General features: G+C 42.2%; 1 protein-coding gene across 1 annotated transcript in view; it reads left to right on the forward strand.

Moving 5' to 3' along the window:
- Positions 1 to 21,770, forward strand: part of CLNK (cytokine dependent hematopoietic cell linker) — a 112,058-nt gene that overhangs the window by 27,013 nt on the left and 63,275 nt on the right. Inside the window, exons 4-7 of the mRNA XM_065914115.1 lie at positions 331 to 368; positions 5,461 to 5,602; positions 7,947 to 8,044; positions 16,974 to 17,019. Coding sequence (XP_065770187.1) covers positions 331 to 368; positions 5,461 to 5,602; positions 7,947 to 8,044; positions 16,974 to 17,019 — 324 coding nt within the window. The remainder of the gene's footprint in view (positions 1 to 330; positions 369 to 5,460; positions 5,603 to 7,946; positions 8,045 to 16,973; positions 17,020 to 21,770) is intronic.

The following is a 21,770-nucleotide window of genomic DNA, read 5'->3' on the forward strand; positions in this document are numbered from 1 at the left end:
CTTGGCTGAGATGCTGCTGAGTCACCACTAGGGTGCAACTAATTGTGGGTCGGGGTTCCTTCTAACTTGGCGTCTCTTTCAGTGGGAAAGTTGACCTGCTGTAGAAAGAACCAGGCTTCTGAGCTGGGATTTGATTTTCTTTCCTGCTTTTCCAATTGCCCCTGTTAGGCAAGAGCAGCTGATAGAGCGAGAAGCATGAAAATGTGCACTTCATTTTGAGCAATTACAGTCAAGAACAATTAACTGAAATGAGCACAAGATTTCTGGAGAAAAACAAGGGCCCAGTCTTTCCAATGTTTTGCAATAACATTTTGCTGTTTTTGTTGGCAGGACAGTACCAGACTATTAATGAGCCTCTTCTTGATGGTGTAAGTCAGCTGCTTTCTTTACCTATTTTGTCAGTCTTTGATATTTACAAAGTAAGTGGTTTTTTCCTAAGTACTTGGTGAATTGTAAAAAATTAAACTTTTCCAAGTGGCATGATTTCCTGGCAGAGAAAAGTGCATTTCAAGTCTTGGGTAGAACACAGTATTCCTACAATACATGTAAATCAAATCATTGTGCTGTATGCCTGAAACATAAAGTGATGTATGTCAGTTATTTCTTGGTAAAGCTGGATAAATAAATGAATATATTGAGGCATTAATACAGAAAAAGACAAAAAAGAATTTCAATTCTTCAGCTATAAAATGGAGATAAAAATAAACTCATAATGGTCATTGTGAAGACTAATTAAAGCGAAAATACCAACACATGGTGCTGGCAAGTGTGCGGTGAGTAAAGCACTTCCCAACACTCATGGTGAAATTTTAAATAACAAGAAATTCTTTGGAAAGCAATTTTATAAGATTAGCAAATATGAAAATATTCATTTTCTTCAATCCCCTAATCCTATGGGACACATTAAAGAATTAACCTAAAATTTAGATTAATAATTAAATACTCATTTATGCTTTATAATATACTTTAAATGGCAACACACTGGAATCATGTTATATATTCAATAATAGAAAAATCATTGAACATATTATGATATATTCATATTGTTCTGCTGTTCAGTTGCTCAGCTGTGTCCAGCTCTTTGCGACCCCATGGACTGCAGCACACCAGGCTTCCCTGTCCTTCACCATCTCCTGGAGCTTGCTCAGACTCATGTCCACTGAGTCGCTGATGCCACGCAGCTATCTTGTCCTCTGTTGTCCCCTTCTCCTGCCTTCAATCTTTTTCAGCATCAGGGTCTTTTCCAATGAGTTGGATCTTCACATCAGGTGGCCAAAGTATCAGAGCTTCAGCTTCAGCATCAGTCCTTCCAGTGAATATTCAGGACTGATCTCCTTTAGGATGGACTGGTTGGATCTCCTTGCAGTCCAGGGGACTCTCAAGAGTCTTCTCCAACACCACAGTTTGAAAGCATCAATTCTTCAGTGCCCAGTCTTCTTTATGGCCCATCTGTCAAGTCCACACATGCTAATGGAAAAACCATACCTTTGACTATACACACCTTTGTCAGCAAAGTGATGTCTCTGCTTTTTAATATGCTGTCTAGGTTTATCATAGCTTTTCTTCCAAGGAGCAAGCGTCTTTTCATTTCTTGGCTGAAGTCACCATTCACATTGATTTTGGAGCCCAGCGATATGAAATCTGACACTCTTTCCACTTTTTTCCATCCACTTGCCATGAAGTGAAGGGACTGGATGCCATGATCTTCATTTTTTGAATGTTGAGTTTTAACCATCTTCCATTAATAATATTTACAAAGAATTTTAATGACTAAAAGAAAATTTTAAACTTATAATGTGACATCAGCTACCTAATATTATAAATAAGTTAATTGCTAAAAATCATGTGTACATAATTTAAATAGCTTTAACATATCTATAGATGATAAATGGAATAGATAGAAATGAGAGAGATGGATGTATAGATAGATGATAGATATATGAATAAAGAGATAGAATTTCCCTGTAAAATCTTTGGTTCTTTACTTTTTGAAAGATTTCTTTAAGAATTAAAGCTATGAGTCCTCACGCTAGAACACACACACACACGTATGCATGCACACATGCATACACAATCAATCAATCCCAAAATATTTTATAAAGTAGAAGGCTTATATATACTGAGCTTTTACTAAGAACCCCCGATATTAACAGTAGACAGACACTAGACAGGTTTATGCTGTGTTGTGGAGAACACAGACTTACTAAATTTCATTCCACCCTTTTGAGTTGAATGATCAGAGTTGCCATGAGCCAAAATGAAGCCCAAAATGTTCTCCAGATTAGGGGCCTGGTGAGTCCCCACTGTGCTTTTGCTTACCTGAAAACCAAACTCATCATATAACTAGTCTTTACTTTTACCAAACTGCTTTGATAGAGTGATGATAGAAAAAGGCATATACTTGGCGGCTTAGGACTAGTAAGCCCTGTATACATATATATATATATATATACACATATATATATATACATATTCTATATTATTATCATTATCTAATATATATAGAATATAGTATTAATATATTATTAATATATAATGATAATAATACATATTATATATTAAATTATTAATATATAACACAGTATATATTATATATAATAATGAGAGCTATATATATTAGAGAATATACATACATAGAGAGAATATATGTATTAAAGAATGAGAATAATGCAGACTTAGAATTTAAATTTAAGCCTATCTAATTCCAGGTTCCTAGACTATAGTAAAATCACCTCATAGATTTTTCTGCTTATACAATGAAATGAAGTACAGAAAGCACCTAGGACATATAGACTTCTTAAGTGTTAGAGAGGCTTCAAAGGGAGGTGAACAAAGCATGATTGGCAGGCTTCCTTTGTCTCAGACTTTAATAGTAGCTGCTATCACAGCAGCAGTCATAATAATATTTACAGCTAGTATTCATTGAGTGCTGGCCATCAGGCACTTTGCTCAAAATTTTACTATCATTGTCTCATTAAGACACTTCTGGTAGTCTAGCTTATCACCTTACTCAAAGTATGGTGTACTTTTACCAGTTTTATTTCAGGCAGAAGAGCTCTTTTCAACATTTCTTTTAAGGCTGCTCTAGTGGTGATGAACTCCCTCAGGTCTGTTTGTCTAGGAGAGCCTTTATTTCTCCTTTATATCTGAAAGGTAACTTGACTGGGTAGAGTATTCTTGACTGACATCTTTTATCTTTCAGTGTTTTTGACTGTTCCCTGGTAGCTCAGTGATGAAGAATCCCCTGAAATGCAGGAGATGTGGATTTGATCCCTGGGTTGGGAACATCCCCCTGCAAAAGGGAATGGCTACCCACCCACTCCAGTGTTCTTGCCTGGAGAATTCCATGGGCAGAGGAGCCTGGTGGGCTACAGTCCATGGGGTCTCAAAGAGTCAGACATGACTTAGTGATTAAACAACAAATTCTGAATATATCATTCCTCTCTCCCCTGGCCTGGAGAGGTTCTGCTTAGGTATCTGCTGGTAGCCTAATGGGAGTACCTTTGTAGGTGACTATCTTTTTTCCCTGACTGCTTTTAAAATCTTTATCATTGACCTTTGATAATTTTGATATAATGCATCTTGCAGAAGATCTTTTTGCAATATGATAAATAAGCACTTTATGAGTTTCATGAACTTGTATATCCAGTTCCTTCCTCAGGTTTGGCAAGTCCTCAGCTATTATGTTTTTAAATAAATGCTCCCTTCTCCCTCTCTTCCCCTTCTGGCATATCCACTATTCTCATATTGCTTCTTTCTAATGAAATCAGACAGTTCTTATAGAATTTTTTTCATTGCTTTAAAATCTTAGTTCCTTCTCCTCTTCTACCTGAGAATCATTTTTAGATTTCTTTCTTTGAGCTGACTGATTCTGTCTTCCATATGGTCTACTCTGTTTCCAATGCTTTCTAATGCATTCTTCATCTCATTTATTGAGTTCTCAAGCTCCAGAATTTCTGTTTGGTTCTTTTTTAGAGTTTTAGTCTCTTTGCTAAGTATTGCTTCTGCTCACTGATTTTACTCCTGAGCTCACTGAATTACTTTCTGAGTTTTCTTGTAAAACTGAGTTTCTTCATGACAGCTGTTTTGAATTCTCCATCAGTTAGATCATAGTCTGCTGTGACTTCAAGTTTGGTTTCTGGATAATTGTCATGTTCGTGATGTGAGACTGTTACCATGGTTTTTCATGGTGCTTGATGAATTGTTCCTCTACCAGAGCATCTGCAGTAGTAAACACCCCTCTTGTTTATGTAAAGTTTTGTTTATTTCAACTCTAACAGATCCACACACTGGTCATTAGAGGCCTTTCTTCTGATTTTCAGTACATGCCGCTAAAGCAGAAGGTTTTGTTTTTTCCTTACCTCCGCTCTGTTTGAGAATTGGCACTTTCCACCCTCCACTGCTTCTACCAGGGTGGTCACTGGTGCCCTTGTCATTTCTGCGTATGCCTCGGGGGTCACTGGGGGTGCCTTTCCGATGCCAGTGTCACTACTGCCGTTGACATCTTCATGTCCAGTGCTGCTTGGCACATTGGAACTGCTACCATAGCAAGGGATGGGGAGCCAGGTAATACTGCCATGGACAAGAGGAGACAGAGTCACAGGCGCACCTGGAGGTTGCTGCCCAGCCCCCTGTGGCCACGACCTAGAGTCCTGTGCACCATCTCTGCGGGCGCCACCAGGTTTTCCAGGGTTCAGGATTACAGGCACTGCTTCTACTCTTCCCCTGGTTCTACCCACTCTATATACTACAATCTAGCCTTCTTCAGATGAACAAGCATGTGGGTCTCTCTGGAGTCCCAGTGTCCTGGGCAGAGGAACCTTCGTTGAGTTCAGTTCAGTTCAGTCGCTCAGTCATGTCCAATGCTTTGCGACCCCATGGACTGCAGCACGCCAGGCTTCCGTGTTCATCACCAACTCCCGGAGCTTGCTCAAACTCATGTCCATAGAGTCAGTGATGCCATCCAACCATCTCATCCTCTGTTGTCCCCTTCTCCTGCCTTCATTCTTTCCCAGCATCAGGGTCTTGAAGGTGTCAGTTCTTAGCATCATGTGGCCAAAGTGTTGGAGTTTTGACTTCAACATCAGTCCTTCAATGAATATTCAGGATTGATTTCCTTTAGGATTGACTGGTTTGATCTCCTTGCAGTCCGAGGAACTCTCAAGGGTCTTCTCCAACATCACAGTTTAAAAGCATCAATTCTTTGTTGAGTTACGGATGTCGTAATTGTTGTAGATCGAAGGGGAGAGACAAAGGGAGTGTCTCACACCACCATGATGCTTTCTAAGGACATCGTTACAATTCTGCCACTGTGAGAGGATAACTCCCCTAGACTCCATACTCTTAAATTTTTAACTCGCAGCTAGGGGAATCTCTACTACTCCCCTGGCCAGCACTGTAGCCTCTAATCTTTGTCACTGTTGTACCTTCCCTTGACTTACTGAAATGTCCCCTCCTTAGGAAAGGAATTCCATAGCAGTCCTGGATGCAGCAAAAGGCCACACCAATGATGACTATGAAGACCCTGAGCTTCGCATGGCAGAAGACCGGCAATCAGTGAAAATCTTGCCAGCCAGGCCTATTAAGGAATCTGAATATGCAGGTAATGTTTAGGGCCTGAAATCCGAAAATCACATGCCCATGCTGCAATATATTGTAGAGTGACTAATGATGCAGGTCCTGAATTAGCAACTCAAGGTTAAAATCCTGCCTCCACAGCTTATTAGCTGTGTGACCTGGAGCGAGCACCTGAAAACCATTTCCTATATTTGAAGATAGGGTTCAAGATACCTGAAGATAAAGCTTACCCCACACAACCCAGGTGGTTACACGGATGATGCATGTTGCGTTCTCAGAGGAGGACTTGGTGCAGAGTCAGAGCTCTATGACTATTTATTATTATCATGATGGTTTCCCTGGTGGCTCAGATGATAAGGAATCCACCTGCAATGTGGGAGACCTGGGTTCGATCCCTGGGTTGGGAAGGTCCCCTGGAGGAGGGCGTGGCAACCCACTCCACTATTCTTGCCTAGAGAATCCCCATGATGGCAACTTGAGTCTGAGAAACAACTGATGAACATGGTAGATGGACAAGCAGAGATGTGGGCAGCATCCCTGTTAAGACAGAATTGCAGAGAAGAGAGCAGAACAAAAAGGGAAGACTTTTAATATGGCTGATTTGTCTTGCTCATAGCCAGCATATAAGTAGCACAAGAGCGTGGCAGCAAAACCAGGCTTTTAAGAGAAAGAAAATCTTATTATACACCATCTTTTCTTCTTTGTAACTGGGGCAACTTACACAGCTTCAACAAGGTCTCTGAGCCTTAAATAAAGCAAAGCGTCGTGACAGAAAAGAGGACGCATTTGCGATTTGAGAGCCTGACCTACTGAAATGAATCTACAGAAGTCCCTTTGCGGACAATTACCTTGTAAATAATAATGATATTCCTTTGTTCATTCACTCAATATGCATTAATTAATATCTATTATATGCCAGTTATCATTTTAGGATTGATCAAGAGATATAAAGATAAATATTATAGAATAAGTTTGGTATATAATGTACGCTGCTGCTGCCGCTAAGTCGCTTCAATCGTGTCCGACTCTGTGCGACCCCAAAGACGGCAGCCCACCAGGCTCACGTCCCTGGGATTCTCCAGGCAAGAACACTGGAGTGGACTGCCATTTCCTTCTCCAGTGCATGACAGTGAAAAGTGAAAGTGAAGTTGCTCAGTCGTGTCCGACTCTTAGCGACCCCATGGACTGCAGCCTACCAGGCTCCTCCGTCCATGGGATTTTCCAGGTAAGAGGACTGGAGTGGGGTGCCAGTGCCTTCTCCAGGGGATCTTCCTGGACCAGGGACCTAACCCATGTCTCCTGCATTGGCAGGCGGATTCTTTACCACCAATCCACCAGGGAAGCACAAGAATATAGTGAAGTATATGTTAAGTATAAAATATGTATGTTAAGTATGTAATGTGGGCTTCCCTGGTAGCTCAGCTGGTAAAGAATCCACCGGCAACGCAGGAGACCCCGGTACTATTCCCGGGTCAGGAAAATCCCCCGGCGAAGGGATAGGCTACTCAATCCAGTATTCATGGGCTTCCCTGGTAGCTCAGATGGTAAAGAATCTGCCTGCAATGTGAGCAACCTGGATTCGATCCCTGGATTGGGAAGATCCCCTGGAGGAGGGCATAGCAAGCCACTTCACTATTCTTGCCTGAAGAACCCCAATGGATAGAGGAGCCTGGTGGGCTACAATTCATGGGGTCACAAAGAATCAGACATGACTGAGTGACTAAGCACACACAAGTGTATAACATAGAAAAGAGATCCAGGGTGGTGTGCAGGTGGGTGGGGTCTAGGAAGATTTTTGAAGGATATGACACACTCCAAGCCTTGAAGGATGAGTAGAATTTCCCAGGTGGATAAGAGAATGAAGAAGGTTCAGGTCCAGACTTTGGCATTTATGTATATGGACCAAGAGAAGTGATTTCTCCTCTTTGAGATTCAATCTCTTCGTCTGGTAAATGGAAGTAGAATTACATGCTCATGCCCATATTATGTGGAGAAGGCAATGGCAACCCACTCCAGTACTCTTGCCTGGGAAATCCCACGGATGGAGGAGCCTGGTAGGCTACAGTCCATGGGGTCACGAAGAGTCGGACACGACTGAGCGACTTCACTTTCACTTCTCACTTTTATGCACTGGAGAAGGAAATGGCAACCGACTCCAGTATTCTTGCCTGGAGAAACCCGGGGACGTGAGCCTGGTGGGCTGCCGTCTATGGGGTAACACAGAGTCGGACACGACTGAAGTGACTTAGCAGCAGCAGCAGCCTATATTATGATGATTCAGTAAGTTTGTAGATGTGCAAATATTTTGTCCATTACCGTGTGCAGAGTCATGTAAAGTATGACTTTAAATAATTTTTCTTTTTTCACAGATACACGCTATTTCAAGGGTATGATGGACACACCCCTGTCCTTAGATTCCAAGACCTCTCTCCCCACAGACAGACAAACCTGGATGAAGCTGGAAGAAGTAAGTAAAAGCTTGACTGCATGAACCAAACACATGGAGGCCACTGTCTAGCAACCAAGAACTTTACCGACTCTCATTTCCAAGGCATCTTGTTGGAATGCCTTGGTGATGAGCAGGTCAAGCTCAGTGAGGTGGAGGGTGATTCAGCTGGAGGGATCATGGTCCTTAGAATAGGTACATAGAAGGGAAGAGAACTAACATTTGTGAAAGATTTTCTGTGAGCCAGGCATCAGGCTAAGGACTTTCACCTGCATCTCACTTAACACTCAGCCTGTTCTCTGGGAGCAGAATTTAAACTCAAACCTCTTTGATAATAACATATCATTTTGTCCAGATTTAGGCCCAATGATTCCAACTGCTAATGGTGTGGTAATAAGTACAGTCAGCCCTCCATATCTGTCAGTTTCCCATCTGTAGCTTCAAACGAGGATTAAAAAAAATATATATTCCATTAAATTCCAAGAAGCATAACTTGAATTTACCACATGCCAGCAAGTATTTACATAGCATTGACATTGTATTAGGTACTACAAGTAATCTAGAGATAATTCAACCAACCAAGGATTTTGTAGTACCTTAGTACGTACTTGATGATAAAATCTGAGTATGAGCAGACCCACACAGTTCAAACCCATGCCGTTGAGGGTTTCACTGTATACAGAAGGATATGCATAGGTTATTTACAAATACTCTGCAATTTAATATGAAGGACTTGAGCATCCACAGATTTGGGTATTCAAGGGACGTGCTGGAAGTAATCCCCAGCAGATGTGAAGGGACGACTGTGGGTCAACCTCTCTGAACCTCTTTGTAAACCCATTTGCCAAACAGGAGTAACAATCTCTGCCATGCTTACTTCAAAAAGCTGTTGAAAATATCTTGTAAATGTAAGTGCTCTAAACATATACAGTATTTTATTTTTAATAACACTGAACAAAATACAAATTAACCATCCCTGAGGTTGCAAGGCTATCAGTCATAATATTTGGGTAAATTTCATGTCAATGTTTTCTGTGCTAATGTATTTCATGCAAGGAAGTCTTTGTTGTATGGTATATACTGGTTTTCCATCCTTAGCACATTGTTTCAATCATAAAACTATCTCCCATGTCATAAAACAAGCATCAATAAGCATAATCTTTACAGATCCTTCACTGCTCATATAAGATTTTTAATTATTTTATTTAACCGTTGAGTGAAAACATTTTAAAGGCTTTCAGTACATATTGTGAAATTACTTCCTGAAAAATCATTTCAATTTACCCTCCCAGAAGCCCGGTATTAGAATTTCCACCTCATAGGATTTTCTCCAAAACTGTGCATTATTTTTTTAATTATAATTTTTATAAAAGAGAAAGAGATTTTGCTGTTCTTTAAAATTTGTTTCACATTTATTAGTGACTGCGAACACACTTAAATATTTATAACACATTCATCCTTGTGCATTATCTATGCAAATGGTTTACTCGCTTAACTAGAGGGTTTCTTTTAAATATTGACAAGAAAAGGAAACTACAATTTTTACCAAGTTGTTCCTGCAGAACACAACCAGTAGAGATTGGGAGCGCAAGATAAGGGATGAAATATTGAACACTTCCTCTTTACACAGACACTAAGCTAAACATTTTAATCATTCACTCAACAACTTCATTTAAGAAACACATGTTGGGTGCCTGCCATGGACCAGACACAATTATCCACTTTGGTATGCAGCAGTGAACCACCAAGGCCCTGCTCTCATGAAACATATATCTAGTGGGTGGAGACCTATGATATGTAAATAGATGAATAATAGATACAAAGACGATGTATCAAGTGATGAGCTTTGAAAATAGAATGAAAGCAAGGCAATCAGGAAAGGCCTTTCTGAGGAAAGATGGGAATAAATGAATGAAAGAATGAATGACATTTAATCCTTAAAATAACCTTGCAAGATGAATGTTATAATTCTCATTTTAATGGCTCCAACTTTATGAGCTCTGTTTCTTTGGGCCAGTTACTTACCTTCCCTGAGCCTTTACAGTCTAAGCTATAAAATCTCATAGCTTTCACGATAATACATAGAGAGCACAGTGCCTGGCACAGAGCAATCAGTTACCAGATGACACCTCCGTGACTACAAGGACTATTTTAGCCCCAGCATCTAGCACAGTGGCTTTATATAAAAGGTTCTCGGCAGACACTGGTCACATGGATGGAAGAGCTTCCAGGTGATGCTAGTGGTAAAGAACCTGCCTACCAGTGAGGAGACATAAGAGACTCAGGTTCGATCCCTGGGTCAGGAAAATCCCCTGGAGGAGGGCATGGCAGCCCACTCCAGTATTCTTGCCTGGAGAATCCCATGGACACAGGAGCCTGGTGGGCTACAGTCCAGGGGGTCACAAAGAGTCGGATACGACTGAAACAACTGATCACAGCATACTGCATGTGAATGGAAATGGACAAACTGTTATTTGAACTGAAATTGGAAATATGACTAGCTTGAAATATGAAGGCTTCCCTGGTGGCCCAGCTGGTAACAAGAAACCACCTGCAATGCAGGAGACCTGGATTCGATCCCTGGGTTGGGAAGATCCCCAGAGAAGGAAATGGTAACCCACTCCAGTATTCTTGCCTGGGAAGTTCCATGAACAGAAGAGCCTGGCAGGCTATAGTCCCTGGGGTCGCAAAGAGTCAGACAGAACTTAGCAACTAAATCACTTCCACAATGAAATATTAATAGGAAAAGAAACCTGGTCTTCTTTCCCCAGTTTGATTTCTTTTTTTTTTAATTGGGTATAGTTGTTTTACAACATTGTTAGTTTCTGCTATATAGCTAAGTGAATCAGCTCTAGGTACATATATATCCGCCCCCTCCCCACCCCAATCCCACCAATCTGAACGTCACCACAGAGCACCAAACGGGACCGTCTTGCACTGTCGGTGGGAATGTAAATCGATACAGCCACTATGCAGAACAGTAGGGATTGTCCTTGAAAAACTAAAATTAGAACTACCGTATGACCCAGAAATTCCACTACGGGGCATACATCCTGTTGTAGCTGTTCAGTTGCTCAGCGTGTCTGACTCTCTGTGACCCCTCGGACGGCAGCGCACCAGGCTCCCCTGTCCTTCACCACCTCCTGGAGCTTCCTCAAACTCACATCCATTGAGCTGGTGATATCGTATCCTGAAAAAAAAACCATAATTCAAAAAGCCCCGGTCTGATTTCTGTTCACATGGAAACCTTCTCTAGTCTGTCCTTCAAAGCTGTCATATTCAGTCATTCAGTCGTGTCCGACTCTGCGACCCCATGACTGTAGCACGCCAGGCCTCCCTATCCATCACCAACTCCCAGAGTTTACTCAAACATGTGCCCATGGAGTCTGTGATGCCATCCAACCATCTCATCCTCTGTCATCCCCTGCTCCTCCCGCCTTCAATCTTTCCCAGCATCAGGGTCTTTTCAAATGAGTCAGCTGGTGGCCAAAATATTGGAGTTTCAGCTTCAACATCAGTCCTTCCAGTGAATATTCAGATCTGATTTCCTTTAGGATGGACTGGTTGGATCTCCTTGCAGTCCAAAAGACTCTCAAGAGTCTTCTCCAACACCACAGTTCTAAAGCATCAATTCTTCGGTACTCACCTTTCTTTATAGCTCAACTCTCACATCCATACATGTGAATACTTGCAGTTATCTCCGAGATATACAACTGCAGCAAGCCCCAACAGTGTGCTGTTAGACAGAGAAGAGCCTCATCTCTAAAGCACGAAACATATTGAGGGGACAATAGGAATTTCAGAGTCACTGGGCCAGAGGCTAAAGTCACAAGTTCTTGTCTGGTTATAAAAAGTAGAGAATTCTGACCTAAAAAGTTAAGCTTTTCTTTCTCTAAAAACCACTGATAATTCCTCTTTGCATAGAAGTAAACTTTCATGAGAACAATGCTTTCTTAAAAGAGGATAATTCTCATTTGATTTTTCATAAATGACTATGCCGGAAATTAAGTCTCCATTCTTACTACTTTATATCCTCTCATATTATCTTTGTAGTTTTTTGTTACAAATTTCTTCTTTTAGCTAGGTCACTTTACAAGTGGAACGATAATCTCAACATATTAAGTCAAGTGAAATCTTGTGAGAAAAAGGAGGTGGGAGATGAGCACGATTTTGGCCAGGAGGGAAGTTGTCTCATAAATTAATTCAATAAGGACTTGGCCTCAATTCAAATAAAAAAGGGAGTTTTGCCTTTATAACTAATGTTTGAATTATCCAGTTTTTATGGTAAGCAGATTTTTTTTTATTATAACTTCATTCTCAGGAGTTAATTCCAATTAGTTTTGCACATGATGTGGTGATTTAACTATCTGTGAACTGGATCTTCAACAGTCCTTACAGGAACCAGTTCTTGTATGTTGATTCCTTAGACTGATTGCATGCATGCATGCGATGTCCCTTCAGTTGTGGCTGATTCTTTGTGATCCTGTGGACTGTAGCCCACCAGGCTCCTCTGTCCATGGAATTCTCCAGGCAAGAATACTGGAGTGGGTTGCCATGTCCTTCTCCAGGGGATCTTCCTGACTCAGGGATCAGAGCCGAGTCTATAATCAAGTCTCCTGCATTAGCACATGGGTTCTTTGCCACTAGCACCATCTGGGAAGCCCCCTTAGACTGGTTACAACTATCTTAAAGCACTAAACCATTGTCCGTCTTTTCATTTATTGAGCACTTGCTGTGTACAAAGTGCTATGCTCAACAATGAGGATTAAAAAAATAAAAGGAGCCAGTGTCCAGGCTAACGGAGGAGGCAGTGGCCCAAATTGGCAGTTTTGAAATAATAATACAAGGTGTTAAGACTGAGGTGACACAAGATGCAAAAAGCAGGGAGCCCCATCACTTAGACCAACCTGAGGCCATGCAGAAGCCTCCTGGGGGAAGCAATGCCAAGGAGTCTTCACCAATAATACCTTGCATTATCAGTGGTTCTCGTCTGGGGACATTTTGCCCCCTAGTGGACATTCACAATGACCGGCGACATTTTTGGTTGTTAAGACTTGGGGAACGCTACTGACATCTAGCGGGCAGAGGGCAGGGATGCCGCTAAGTAGGCTGCAAACGCACAGGGCAGCCTCCCACAGCAAATTGACTGGCCCCAACTCTCAATGGAGCCGAGGTCTGTTACAATGAAACCTGGGTTATAACATGCTGTAAACTCAGAACTGCATCCATGAGTCCACCTTTTGCATTTAACCTCTTATTCTTCGTTCCCTCATAATCTAGCATTGTTACAGGTATATAGTAGACATTAGAAAATCTGTATTTGATAGAAAATGAGACTAGCCCTAGGGAGGGGCATAAAATACTTCTAGGCCTGGGATCCTACGCTAATACCATCAAAGTATAGGTCCCTCTGGAGAAGATGCAGCCAAAAAACTCTCTTGTGCAAAAGAGCCCAATGGATCCAAATGTCCAAAGACACAAAATGGAATATGGCCAGCTACAACTAGGGATTATCATCCTAAGTGAAGTAAGTCAGAAAGAGAAAGAAAAATACCATAGGATACCACCTGTATGTGGAATCTAAAATAGGACACAAATGAACCTATCTACAAAACAGAAATAGGCTCACAGACATATAGATCAGACTTGTGGTTGCCAAAGTGGGTGGGGGGAGAGAGGGGGATGGACTGGGAGTTTGGGGTTAGTAGATGCAAGCTATTACATTTAGAATGAATCAACAACAAGGTCCTAAGGTACAGTACAGGGAAATATACTCAACATCCTATTATAAAGACTTTCCTAGTGGCTCAGATTGTAAAGCATCTGCCTACAATGTGGGAAACCTGGGTTCTATCCCTGGGTCAGGAAGATCCCCTGGAGAAGGAAATGGCAATCCACTCTAGTATTCTCACCTGGAAAATCCCATGGATGGAGGAGCCTGGTAGGCTACAGTCCATGGGGTCGCAAAGAGTCGGACATGACTGAGCAACTTCACTTTCTTTCCTGTTATAAACCATAATGGAAAAGAATATTAAAACAAAATGCACATAGGTGTATAACTGAGTCTTTGCCATACAGTAGAAATTAGCACAACATTGTAAATTACCTACTGTTGTTGTTAAGCCGCTTCGTGTCCAACTCTTTGTAACTCCATGGACTGCAGCACGCCAGGTTACCCTGTCCTTCACCATCTCCCAGAGTTTGCCCAAGTTCATGTCCATTGAACTGATGATGCCATCCAACCCTCAGATGAGAATTCTCTGTCATCCCCTTCTCCTCCTGCCCTCAATCTTTCCCAACATCAGGGTCTTTTCCAGTGAGTCAGCTCTTCGCATCAGGTGGCCAAAGTATTGGAGCTTCAGCATCAGTCCTTCCAATGAATATTCAGGGTTGATATCCTTTAGGATTGATACTTCATTTAAAAATTAATTAATTTTTAAAAGTAGAATTTAGCCAGCAAAGCGGAGAAGAGCAGTCACTAAGGAAGCCTGATCCCTAACACCCTAATCACACGTGGCCCAGCAAGATGGAGACCATGGAGGTTCTCCCCTGCTCCAGGCTAGCAATGGGGGGTGGGAAGAACATTGGGAGAGACCCTTCCTCCTGGGCAGGTGCACAGAGAAGATTGAAAGCTGAGGATGCAACAAGATCTTGACAGAAACCCTCCAGCACACCAGCTTCCATGGGGTTTCCCTGGAGGAACTGGAAGCTGAGGGTGTGAGGAAGGAAGCCACAGCAGTAACAAGCCCGATCCATACTTGATGCTTGACTCCATGGACCAGCAGAAGAGCTGCATCATGTGTAGGCAAAATTACGTGGTCCAGTGTTCCACAGAGGAAAAGAGGTAGGCTTTGAACATCAAGACCTAACAGGTACCAGGGTTTCAGTGGCCCTTCCTCCCCTTCACCTTGACCACCTCAACTTGGCACCAAAAAGTATACTACTGAGACTCTATGTTAGTCACGGTTCTCTAGAAGCATAGGAAATAGGTAGATAGATGATTGATAGATAGGTAGATATTAATAGACATATGCGTGTATATTCGATCATGTCTGACTCTTTGTGACTCTTTGGACTATAGCCCACAAGGATTCTCTGTCCATGGGATTTCCCAGGCAAGAATACTGGAATGGGTTCTTATTCCCTTCCCCAGGGTATCTTCCTGACCCAGGGACTGACCCCCCATCTCCTGTGTCTCCTGCATTGCAGGTGGGTTCTTTACCACTGAGCCACCTGGGAAGCCCCCACTAGATAGATAAAATAGATACACAGATGGATGGATAGATAGGATAGAAAGCTCGAGACATATAGGCATATAGACACATACATATAAATAAATTAGTGATTATGGAGGCTCAGTTCCACGATCTGCCGTCTGAAAGCTGCAGACCAGGAATGCCAATGGCCTCTAACTCCCAGCTCAAGTCCGAAGGCATGAGCACCAAGAGGACCAACGATGTAAATCTCAGTCATCAAGGGCAGGAGAAGAGCAATGACCCAGGTCAACAGTCAGGCAGGGAGAGCAAATTCTCCTTTCCCCTCCCTTTTTATTTTATTCATGCCCTCCATGGACTGAAAGATGCCCACTGGCTTTGTGGAAGGCACTCTGCCTTACTCAGTCTGCTGATCCAAATTATAATCTCATCCAGAATCACTTTCACAGACACACCCAGCAATAAGGTTTCACCAAGTATCTGGATACCCTGTGACCCTGTCAGTTTGACACATAAAACTAAACATCATCATAGACCCCAATGCTGACCTAGGCTTAAAGGCTTTCCAAGGCACTGGGCATTATTAGTGTGTCTCCATCACCTTCTTCAGGACTTCCCTGCAGCTCAAATGGTAAAGAATGTGCCTGCAGTACAGGAGACCTGGGCTCAATCCCTGGTTCTGGAAGATCCTCTAGAGAAGAGAATGGCAATCTACTCAAGTATTCTTGCCTGGAGAATCCCACAGACAGAGGAGCCTAGCAGGCTACAGTCCATGGGGTCACAAAGAATCAGACAAGATTGAACTACTAACACACATCACCTCCTTCACCCTCATATCTAAAGATTATACAGCAAGCCCTTAATAGTTCGATTCTGCCTTTAGCTTTTTTAAGTGGTGATTTTCCTTTTTATTATGTGGACCATTTTTTTAAGTCTTTATTGAATTTTTTACAATATTGTTTCTGTGTTATGGCCATAAGGCATGTGGGATCTGACCTCCTCTACCAAGGATCAAACCCACACCCCCTGCATTGGAAGGCAAAGTCTTGACCACTGGACCACCAGGAAAGTCTTATCAATGCCTTTAATACAATTAACAATGACAGCTAACAATTCCTCAGTTTGATTGGTGTTATTTCCTGTTCTAGGCACACAGCCAATCTCATGCAGTCCTGCCATCCTTGTGAAGTATCAGTCCTTATGTTACCGCCATTTCACAGCTGAGGAAACTGAGGTTTAGAAAGTTAAATGACTGGCCACGTTCTCATAGCCAGCACATGATGAAGGTGATTTCCCAACAGGGGCATTTACACAGGTTGCACTTTGATCTGCCTGCTCAATCACTTTCATGGACTTGATCATGCACATTGACCTCCACAATAACTCAATGACATGGATTGACATGAATAGCGTTTTCCCTATTAAAAGAGATGAAAAAGAATCCAAGGTTCACAATATGGTAAATGCCTTTCCAAAGTTTGACTGCAATAAGAGGCAGGATTGATTCTCAAACCAAATGTTTCTTATGCCAAATTACCACCTAAGGCCACTACACTTGTCACTGGCTTGGGGGTATTTACATACATTGAATAGTTGCCAGCCATAAACACAGGGTGATCTCTAAGAATGATGAGTCCTGGACTCACAACCTTAGGGATCTAACCATACTGAGTGGCAGGTCACGAAATGGAATAGTCACAATTTAAGAGATAATTGGAATGCATTGTCTTCTACAGGTGGAAAAACCCATTTCCAAGGATATCAGAAACCAACATGCTAAAGGTAAAGTCAAATCACAAAGTTTGAAAAGTATCTGTATATTTTTAGATTTTTCTCAACAAGGTTATCTATTAAATTAACCTTCACCTAATAAGGTTTTCTAATTTTGGAAAGACTCTCTCACATCTTATGCCTTTTTATCACCTTACCTTATTAATGAGGAAGTTGACTGTGACAAGTCATATTCCACGTTGTACAAACTGGAAAGAAATTGCTTTGACACATATATTTCTTGCCTCAAATACGTAGCTAAGTTATTTCTCTAAGCATACCCTTGTAAAATCGAAAGATAGACATCTAATTTTAAAATATTGATTAATTAATATGAAAACAGATTTTAAAGCTTTAGGCAAAGCAACTCAATTTGGAGATGAAGATACAGGTAAGAAGCTGAAAGGAAACAATCAATTTCAGTAGTGCTAGAAGCACAAATGGAGGATAGCTACAGTAATTTAATTGAATCCTATACATTATAGCTTCTCTCATCACTTCCCCCAATGTCCCCTTCTTCTTTTTACAATGTCCACTTGGAAAAGATGACAGTCCCGTGATTTACATTTCCCAGTAACTGAAACATATCAAATTCATATTTTATGTGTCCGATGCTGTATTCCGTAACACATTACTAACATCAGATTTTCTTTAATGGGAAAGTGTAATCGCTAGAGTCCTAAGAGGGAAGAGATGGCACATCCAAATTAGGATAATTTAAAGAGGTTTATTTATTAAGGAACTGTTTACTAAGGTATGTGAGGTGTTGGGGAAGAATGTGGGATGATGCAGACACTAGGGCCAATAGCGGTGGCATTACCACCACTCCCCAACCCAGAGATGAGGGGACAGTCACAGCAAACAAGAAGGTGCTCATCACCTTGAGAGGAGCAGTGACCGTTTTTGAGGGACGTCACCAGCTCACGTGAGCTTCTCTGATGGCTCAGAGGGTAAAGCGCCGGGAGATCCAGGTTTGATCCCCGGGTCAGGCAGATCCCCTGGAGAAGGAAATGGCAACCCACCCCAGTACTCTTGCCTGGAAAATCCCATGGACAGAGGAGCCTGGGAGGCTACAGTCCATGGGGCCGCAAAGAGTCGGACACGACGAGCATCTTCACTTTCCTCACTTTCCTTTCCTTTCGCAGCCCGTGTGGACCTCCCAGGGTGGGAATGAATGGAATGCACGCCCCAACCTCCCCCTCCAAACTTCCTCTGGTCTCCTGCTGGGACTTCCCAATGGCTGCACCCAACCAGAAACCACAGGACCAGGTTGCCTGTACTGGTTGGTCCCCCAGGATCGAGAGAAGGTGGAGCAGAGGGGACCAGATGAACAGTGGACCTGGAGGCCCAAGAGCAGATGCCCACAAAGGGAAGCAAGGTGGAAGGAGCAATGAGAGTAGCTGACACCCGGGCTCTGCCACTCCCTGGCTGTGTGACCTTAAGTGAGGCACCTAACCTTTCTGAGCCTTTACTTTCCTCCTCTTGAAATGTGAAGTCACCAGGATTTTATGACTCTTCAGTTGAATTGCATAAGCAGACGCAGGGGACAAGGGCTGTTTCCTGACCCATCTCTCCTCTCCGTCTTCCATAACCTGACTGATCCCTGTCTATCTGCCCTCTAGACCCCTTTAAACCATCCCAAATAGGGAAGCTTTCCTATCAGTGGCTGTTGAGTCCTTGAACATGGAAATGCCTTTGATGTACACAGCACTTGATTTACAGCTTTCCTTCAGTAACTGATGTATTAATATCGTTAGCCCTTAGAAGACCCCATGAATTATATAGAAGTTTTTTCCTGCCTCTTGACAGAGAAAGGGCTCAGAGCACAGAGGGACCCCAAGGCAGACCATAATCATTTGTTATATACAGAGGTCCTAAGTCATAGTAGAACCTTCATAGCCATTTATGGAGAAATGAGTCCTGGGGAGAAAGGTAAGAAATGGGTTTCACAATTCTTCTCTTTTTTTAATAGTTCACTGTAGACATGAAGCTTCATTTCTTTGATAGCAGAATCTTCTTTGACCACCATTCTACGGAGGAGCCTGATGGGCTGCCATCTACAGGGTCGCATGCATGCAATGGAGAAGGAAATGGCAACCCACTCCAGTATTCTAGCCTGGAGAATCCCAGGGACGGAGGAGCCTGGCGGGCTGCCGTCTATAGCGTCGCACAGAGTCGGACACGACTGAAGCGACTTAGCAGCAGCAGCAGCTACATATGTTAATACGTCTGTGTGACAATCCAGATGGTTCTAATACCAATTCCAGCATGCACAGGGGGCATTTCCCCCACCTACCCACACGTCATCAAGCAATTCTCTGGACACCAGCTGGGTGTCCTACAATTCAATCCAGTTCTGACACTGTCCACCTAGAGACAGCATCAGATGAACAAGTGAAGGGTTCCGTCCTACCAGACAGCACCTCACCACTGCAGATGCTGTCATGAACCCAGATTGTCACCTGCGCTTCTATAGATTGAAGGTTCCATCCACCCCTTCCTTGGGTTCAATTAATTTGTTAGAGTGGCTGACAAAACTCAGAGAAACATTTTACTTATTAAATTGCCAATGTATCAATAAAAGGATATAACCCAGGAACAGTCATATGGAAGAGGCACAGAAGGGAGGTATTGGGGAAAGGCAGGGAGCTTCCATGGTTCTTGAATCTCTGTGTCTTCACCAACTTGGAAGCTCCAAACTCTTGGGAGTTTGTGGAGGCTTCTTTATGTAGGCACAGTTGATTACATCATTGGCCGTTGGCGACTGAACTCAATCTCAAGCCACTCCTCCTTTCTGGAGTGGGGGTAGGTTTAGATTTGGGAGACTGTAAATTTCAACCCTCCAGTCATATGGTCAACTCCACTGGCAACCAACCCCCATCCTTAAGTAGGATCTGAAAGTCATCTCCTTAACATTACAAAAGACACCTAGATAGCTCTCATCACTTAGGAAATGCTAAAAGATTTAGGAGTTCTGTGCCAGACACAGAGATGAAGATCAAATATTTATTTCTCATTATAAATCACAAATCACAACTATTCACTCATCTATTTATTTATACTTCACCTTAGCTCACAAATGTTGGAGTAGTTAACAAAAACTTGCATGTTATAGCAGAAAAAGTTTTAAATTGTAGGAAATATGGAGACAGACAAAGGTAAAGATGAAATTCGGGATTCTCAGACACAAGTCATTGCATTCTATTAAATTTAAACTACTAGTTTGCCTCGATCTTCCTGGTAGTCTATTCAAAAAGGGAGAGCCTGCTTTTTCATGTGAATCAATTGCCCCAAGTAAGAAAACAGTAATGCAATCCCTCAAGGAGTACAAGAAGACCACATCTTTCAGAGTTAAGTTAGTCCGGCCAGTTTTATAGAGGATGATGGCTGATATCCGGGTACCACGGCTGAAAAATATGGCTGCTTTTGTAAAACGAGTGCATGCGTGCTAAGTCGCTTCAGTCATATCCGACTCTTTATGACCCCATGGGCTGTAGCCCACCAGGCTCCTCTGTCCTTGGGATTCTCCAGGCAAGAAGACTGGAGTGGGTTGCCATGCCCTCCTCCAGGGGATCTTCCCAACCCGGGGATCGAATAATCCATGCCTCTTACTTCTCCTGCATTAGCAGGTGGGCTCTTTACCACTAGCACCACCTGGGAAGCCCCTTTTAAAAGTAGACCCCAGTGTAGACTGCAGAGGGGACCTCAGTGAAAACAAAGTTCACAGAAGTTCAGCTTGTAAGTTGCATGGAGAACTTCTGCAATGAGAGTAATTTTCTCTGTGTCTTCTCTTCCTACACTTCCATAATTGATGGTTTTATATTACTATCCAGAGCTCTAAGGGACTGTACTGAGAAAGAAGCTGGAAGGGAGAAAAGTAATATGAATATCCCCGTTTTTTGGATCAGGCAACTTTCTGGAAAATGCTTGAATGATTTATGTGTTTATTACAAAATTCTGTATGTTTGATGCAAACACATTCTCAGATAATTTATTCATTCTCACAAAATGTCATAGAGAAAAACATATTGGGTGGTTCAGCCATGGCAGAGTTTTATGGTGATATTTTTCATCAAGTTGAGCAGTTATAGATTTATGTTAATGTACATTTCATATTATTTTTCTTGCAATCATATTCTGACATTATCTGGAAACTGTCAGATTTCAAGAATGTATCTTCCCTGAAGTTTGGCTTCCTTTATTCATTCCTAAAAATGGATAAAACTTTATTTGGGGGCAAAGTATTCATATAGTGTAAGTTGGTCGTGAAAGCGTTAGTCACTTTGTCGTGTTTGACCCCTTGCGACCTCATGGCCTGCACCCCACCAAGCTCCCCTGCCCCTTAATTTTTCCTGGCACAAATACTGGAGTGGGTAGCCATTCCCTTCTCAGGGGCTTGTGATGAACCATTAATTAGCATTAGCCATAGATGCAGAAGAAACTCTCTTTTTAGATGAGGGGAGCTGTAATATTCAAAAGTGGTTGTGGCTTAGCTTCTCTCTTTTATTTTTCTTTTTTAAATTGGAGGATAATTGCTTTACAATGTTGATTTCTGCTGCACAACAGCTCAGATCAACTCTAAGTGGCTTAGCTTCTTAATGTTGCACAGAAAGGAGGCTAAAATGAGTTTTTCTTTGCCTTCCATGTGAACGAAGCACAGACTCTAAACCAATTTCCTTAGAGGTGAGAAGCACGTCATATATAAGAAAGAATTTATAGCAAAATACGATAAGCTATCCATGAAAAGAAAGAGGGAATTACAC

This window comes from Muntiacus reevesi, chromosome 22 (genome assembly GCF_963930625.1).
Source record: "Muntiacus reevesi chromosome 22, mMunRee1.1, whole genome shotgun sequence".
Taxonomy (NCBI): Eukaryota; Metazoa; Chordata; class Mammalia; order Artiodactyla; family Cervidae; genus Muntiacus; species Muntiacus reevesi.